The sequence below is a fragment of the Protopterus annectens genome, chromosome 8.part1, assembly GCF_019279795.1.
Source record: "Protopterus annectens isolate FY-2018-M chromosome 8.part1, PAN1.0, whole genome shotgun sequence".
Lineage (NCBI taxonomy): Eukaryota > Metazoa > Chordata > Ceratodontiformes > Protopteridae > Protopterus > Protopterus annectens.
Genome location: NC_056742.1, coordinates 548,953,135 through 548,960,291, shown reverse-complemented (window position 1 = coordinate 548,960,291; position 7,157 = coordinate 548,953,135). Strand labels below are relative to the sequence as shown.

General features: G+C 39.9%; 1 protein-coding gene across 1 annotated transcript in view; it reads right to left on the bottom strand.

Annotated features, from left to right (window-relative positions):
- Positions 1 to 7,157, bottom strand: part of CENPT (centromere protein T) — a 687,603-nt gene that overhangs the window by 299,179 nt on the left and 381,267 nt on the right. The window contains exon 7 of the mRNA XM_044082068.1: positions 3,046 to 5,562. Coding sequence (XP_043938003.1) covers positions 3,046 to 5,562 — 2,517 coding nt within the window. The remainder of the gene's footprint in view (positions 1 to 3,045; positions 5,563 to 7,157) is intronic.

The window sequence follows — 7,157 nt, the reverse complement described above, 5'->3', positions numbered from 1 at the left end:
TTTTATATATAAAATTATTTTTATAATTAAAATTATTTTTTTAAAATATATATATATATATATATATATATATATATATATATATATATACACACACACATCTGTTAGTCATTCACCAAACAAAACCTCTTAATATTTTTATCAGATTGCAAACTCTACAACTAACTCTCGAGTAAAAGAGGGGGTAAAGCTGAATATCATTAGTACAAGAAGTAAAAAGATGCCTTTACTTGGCATAACCTACCTATAGGGCAACAGATACACTATGAGAAATAAAGGCAAAATGATCAAGCTCTGTGGCATCCCAGTTTTCAGCAGAATCATAAGTATTTGCCCCAGAAACCACCTGTGTGAGTGGCAATCCCATGTAGAATACTATCTGCACAATGTGACCTCAATCTTGTTATGTTTAAATTAGTTGTGTGACGAGTTTCTGTTTAATACAGTATGAAGCTTGGCCCTCAGGATTTTACTGCAGACGAAAAATAGTCACTGTTATGTTTTCCTATTTGTCAGTCACACTCATCTGTGTTTCCAGTGCAGCTACTGAATTTGTTCTTTTGGACTGTAGGTAAAAAACATTTCATCATGCCTATGCGGACTTGCATATATAATTACTTTTGATATCTTAATATTAGTTTGCCACCAAAGTATACCACTGTATTATCTAAGTCAACTGTAGTATTACCAAACAACCTGGAAGACACCCCCACTTAATTTAACACCTACTTTGCTAATACAGTCCAAGCCCTTGCCAACACCCAAAAGAGTGCCAGAGGCCCCATTCCAACAACTACCCCTAATCACCCTAGCTATCTAAACTTGACCCCCAGCTTCTCTCTGCAGCCAGTTCCCACTAAGTTAATAGCCAAACTCCTCAAAAAAATTAAAACCAAGCAAGCCAGCCGCTGGCAACCTTCCAGCAGAACTTCCTTCAATTAACTGCAGAGGCAATAGCCTATCCCGTAGCTATACTCATAAATAGGACTATTGCAGAATGTAAAGTCCTTGACACATGGAAAATATCACATATTATTCCACTCCACAGAGGAGGTACCTCCCTTGGACTGAAACTATCGCCCAACTGCAATTCTATCTCCACTGTCAAAAATATTAGAGAGAATAGTTCACTCAGCTAGTGAATCACCTCCTAAAAAACAATCTACTATCTAATTCCCAGCATGGCTTTAGACCTTCCCATAGCACCACCACAGCACTTCTCTCATTTACCAACATAGTCAATTACCATAGGAACTAAGGATTATTCGTATCTTCCATATTCCTAGACCTATCTACAGCGTTTGATATGGTCAACCGCCATATTCTCCTAGAAACTCTAACCTCCCTTAACATGAGCTCCTCCATTATATCACGGTTTAACTGCTATTTATCAGGCCGTCAGTAAGCAGACCTATGGTAAGACCAATTGTCCCCCCTATGCTATTTATCAGGCCGTCAGTAAGCAGTCCTATGGTAAGACCAATTGTCCCCCCTATTACCAGTAGCCATAGGAGTCCCACAGAATTCCATCCTTGGTCCTCTGTTGTTCTCCCTATTTACAAACTAAATAGCTTCCTCCTCCCTCGCTGCCTCAATAGTGCAATACGCAGACAACACTATTATTTGTGCCACCCCCTACTCTAACAGAACTTCAAACCCTCACTCAAAATAACTTTACTTTAGCTGAAGCATGGTTCACTAACATTAAACTTATACTTAATCCTAAAAAAACAAAGTAATGCTCTTTAGCCCTTGAAGAACTTCTCCGCTAAGCAATGAATTCACCATAACAGCCACTGACAATACTCTGATCTCCCCAACTGCACACACAAAACTGCTAGGCGTTGAAATAGACAACCTAAAATTAGACATACACATAGTGCAAACAATCAAGAAGGTAAATAAAAAGCTTGGTCTCCTTTACAGGAACAAACAGTTCATGATTAAACATACTAAAGCCACCATAGCAAGAACTCGCCTCTTATCCATTCTCCTTTATGCCTCCCTCATTATGACTAATCTCCACCGCACAGAACTAAACAAAATGGAATCTTGTTACAAGAAGACAGCCACGTTTGCAACTGATGCCTCCTATAGATTCCACCACTGTCTATCTCTCAAGCAACTCAACTGGCTGGAGTTGCCTCACCTACTCCTAGTCAATCAACTCTCATTAGCACATAAGCTCTACTACCTTCCTGACAAAATCCCAGCACTTCTGCAACTAATACAGCCCTACGTAACCACCAGACACTTAAGATCTGCTAACCAAAACCTCATACATGTCATCAAATGTAGAAACGATGCTGGGAAATCGCTCTTTGCATGCACAATTGCCAGAACCTGGAATTTACTCCCAAACCAAATTTCCTCCACCACCTCTCTTACTCATTTCAAGCAACTCTTGACAACTCATTATGAAAGCAGCTGGCTTTGTTCATGCTATACCCCTGGCTAACCCTCCCCACTGCACTGGTCGAAAGGATTCCATCGGAGATCTCCTGCATCCCCTGGTATTCTTGTTAAATTAAATGATATGTTCCTTCTAACTCAATGACATATACTGTATTAAACTAATGTAAACCATGGTAAAAGAAAACTGAAAAATGTATGGCATGTTATGTAATATATACAACAAAACCTTGTAAATAATTACTGGAAATTTACTCATCAGTATTTCCTTCATAGAAATCCGATGTACTTAGGCTGCTTATTTGTTCTCTCATATATGTAATGTGATGTTTGGAGCTTTTATCCCTGGGCCTCCGCTGAAAATGGACATATATCCAGTCGGACTTGCCTGGTTAACAAATGTAAACTTAAAAAAATAAATAAAAACTGTAGTAGCTTCAAATAAACCAAGTTCCCTCTATTTTGGAAACTTGAAAAAAAATGCAACAGCAAATAAACCTGTAAGTGAGCAAACAAACCATGAGATCATCAGTTTTGTACATGTTCTGTGTGGTATACTCTATAGCTTTAATTAATTTTAAAAGATATGTTTTATAAACAGCAAAGTAATAACTGTACAACAGAAAGCATTACCACTGTTTTCGAGTTCTTCAATTCTTGGCATATTTCCTGTGAGAGTACTTGTTCCTGCAGAATGCCTGCTGACTACCTCCAGAACATTTCCACTGCCTTTGCCTGTGGTGATACTAAATGCTGCATTTCTGCTTTCTTCATGTTCAGGCTCCAGTTCTAAATTTTCTCCCTGCGCTTCATCAGGCACAGGAGCTGGAATGAGTCTAAGACTTGATGACTCCACTCTTGAACTATTTGAGAGACCTCGTAAATCAGAACCAGTTGTGGAGTGTCTTGGTGAAGAAACTTTTTTTACTGGACTATAAACCTCCACATTCAGCCTGGAACTTCTCAGTACTGGACTAGAGCCATGAACAGAATTCTGGGGTGTTGTACTTCTGTTCGAGTGTTGAGGTGTTTGAAGAGTTTTACTACTTGGACTACTAATCCTAAGTCTGGATCTAGAACTCTCTGATGCCAACTCCAAGTTGTGGCTGGGGCCATGTGATGCCAAATGTTTTGAAATAACTCCAGTGCCAGCCTTCTGAACTCCAGTACTACTAATGGGGCTAGCCATTACTGAATCATGGTCTATTTCTTCAAATAAATTGAGTATTTTTACAGAAAGTTTTTGTCTTAAAGTTGCTGAAGGACTCTGCGTATCAATAACATTGCTAGTGTTCCTTGGTGCAATTTTAGTACCACATAAGGGTGAATGAACATCAGCCACTATTCTATGACTTCGTGGAGTAGAAACAGTATTATTATTGAAACTTTGGACCTCAGTCTGATTTCTTCTGCTCCTTGATAATGAAGTAGAATTACCAAATGATATTGGTAGGCTGGCAGTTTTTCTGGAATGCCCTGGTGATAAAGTTTTACGCATGGGACTCTGAATGTCAGTACTCTTTGGGGAACTTTTGGGTACCAAATCTGATTCATCACAAGGCTGTTTATAAGAATATCTTCTAGACACTCTTAGCACTGTATCATCATTTACAGGACCGTGAACCTCAGCAATGCTATCAGGACTTCCAGGTACTGAAGTAGAATCACCAGTTCTTTGAGAGGTTCTCGGCAGTGAAGTAGGTTCATTTCCAGGGCCTTTAATCTTTGCAACATTTCTTGGACTTCCTGGCAAAGAATCAGAGCCACCAAAGTGTTGCTGGGCATCAGCAGGTCTTCTAGAGCTCCTCAAAACTGAACCAGTCTCCTGTGTAGGCATCGCAGTAATGTCCCTGGAGTTTCCTGTTACTGAATTAGAGCCACTCTCAGGCTCTTGTACATTAAATGCATTATCAGAGCTTCTGGACATAGTCTTACTTAAAGGACCCTGAGTCTCAGACTCCTGAACATCAGCAATTTTTCTCAACTGTGGCCTTCCTGGTACTGAATCAGCGGGATACTCAGATTCTGGAGCATTAGCTGAGTTTTCAGAGAGTCTTGAAAAAGACTTGCTTGTGGAACTCTGAATATCTGTAATGTTTCTAGGGCCCCCTGCTACTAAATCAAAGCCATCATTTGGTTCTGTGACATTGTCAAGTGTTGTAGAGTATCTTTGCTCAGCAACAATCTCACCTGTATGTCTGTAAGTCTTACTTCTAGGGCTTCCTGGTATCAAACTACTACTACCAGAAGGACTTCCAACACCAATTGAATGTCTAGAGTGTTCTGGCACTACAGCTGTCCTAATTACTGGACTCCGAATCTCAGCAATGTTCACTGGGCTTCCACGTACCAAACTAAATTTACCTGGAGTATCTTGAATTTTAGCAATTCTTCTAGACAGTGCAGACTCAACTGCAAGATCTTGAACTTCTGCAGTGCTGCCAGAGTTTCCTAGTATTTTGTCAGAACCTCTCTCAGATTCCACAACATCAAACACTCTATCAGAGACTCCTGACACAGTCTTACTTAAGGGACTCTGAATCTCAGGCCCCTGGATACCTGCAACTCTTCTTGAACGCCTAGCAGATGATGCGGTGTCACTGCCTGGACTCTGAACCTCAGCAATTTTTGCTGGGCTTCCTATTATTGACTGAGAATGACCACTGGGTCCCTGAACTTTACTTCTTTTGAAATACCCTGGTGACAAAACAGATGCTTTTGTGGGACTCCGAAACTCGTCTGTGTCTGCTTGGTTCACTGGTGCTGAATCAATGCCAGTGATGTGCCCTGTTACACCACCAATGTTTCTAGAATGGTACAGTGCAGAAACAGAATCTTCAGACTGATGAACATCACTAGTAACTTTTGGGATCCCTAATACTGGATCAGAACTACTAATAAGATCATGTGTACTGATAACGCTTCTCATGTTTGTTGGCTTAAGTCCAGAATCTGCAGCTCTCCGAGTATCAGAAATGAGGCTTGAGTTTTTCATCACAGAAACAGAACTACTAGGACTAAGCAGTTGTGTAGAAGGTTGTATAAACAACTCTGTGTTTGACAGCATGATGTCAAGAGGAAAAGTACCCATTCCAGTAGCCGATTTGTCACTGAAAGCCACTTGAGATTCTGTTGCACATTTATCTTGTGCTGCAAGAAAAGAGCAGAATAAAGGAAACTTAAGTACAATATAACATAGATCACTAGGTTTAGATATAACATAACAATAGTACATCGTACTTGTACATATGCTATTTACTTTGCACACAGCAACATCAAACTATTACTGGCCTTGAGTACTTCACAAAGACCAAAAACAGCATTGCTGCTTGAGGTACTCACCTTAAACAGCTTTAATCATTAAAAGGCATAAAAAAAACCATCAATGATGGTGGCCATGATTGTGGACATCTTTACTAACTGATAACTATGCTCCTCTCTGAAAGTTCAATGATCAAGAATGGAAATAACCATGTAATATCTCACACTATGATATCACACTTTGACTATACAAATTACTTCATACCTTCAAGCTTGTAAATGTGTCCCCTAACCACAAGCAGTCATATTTGATCTCAATCAAGAAACAACAAAGACTTGTCATCTCAATGCAAAAAAAGTAATACACTACTTGCTTCTCTGATTTGCAGGAACTCCAATAGATAAGACTGTGGAGGTACCATCCATTCAAAAGAACAATTTGATACATTATACAGGTTTCTCTCATATATCAGAGGGATCACTCACCCACAAAGATATTCCAGACTCCTCATGGAGTTTCTCACAGATCAACTGATACGGTAAGAAATTACAAATGCATAAATCTTCAAGGATAAATCAGTTTAACACTGTATCTTAACATTTAGATTTATCCACATTGTATATCCCATTTTCCCAAACATTATTCCTCCCAGTACTGGCTTTCTCTGTCCCTGCAAGGAAGCAACACAGGTCTGATCTTTCTTGGGTACTGACAGGTTGTGCAGTGCAAGGTTCCCTTACATATCCCACATTGTTCCACGCTTTTTTTTTTTTTGGTTCTCCAAGCCTAAGCCTTTGCAGATAAATAATTTAGTTGCAAGTACAATTCTGTGGCCACAGTATGAGCAGAATGCAATCCCCAATACACCACTGATGTCGGTCCTTCCACTGGGCAAAGAGTGACACCACAGTGAGGAGTTTGTGATATCCCCTCGCCATGATGATTATGAATGTAAGGAGGATGGCACTGGTACAACTTAAGGTGTCGTAAATACAAACAGAAGGATATGCCCACCACATGAGCCCAGAGCTGTTGGGAGTAAGGTTAATATCATCATGTGGCAGGTGGGCACTGGGGCAGTTAATATATCTATAAACAGACATTACTACATAACTTTTTAAATTACCTTTCCCAGCTACATCAGGACTCTCACTGCTACTTGAACTCACACAAACATCACTTCGTATGTATGATTTATTACTTTTAACCAGCATGGCTACATTTACTGATTCAACACTAATGCAGTACACAACAGTAAAGTATTTGTTTGTGTACAGTAAGGTAGTGACTGCACCATTAATGACATACTGAGGTGCATGAAAGTTGGCAGAAGCTGGTAGCCATATGTGGATGCCATTACTTTCATACTCAGGACACAGCCTGAGGACAATGTCACAGTCATGAAGTGTGCTGACAGGACCACCCCAATAACAGGCTGATGACTGCAGCACGAGTGAAGCTTGATTACAAGTAGTGCACCAGG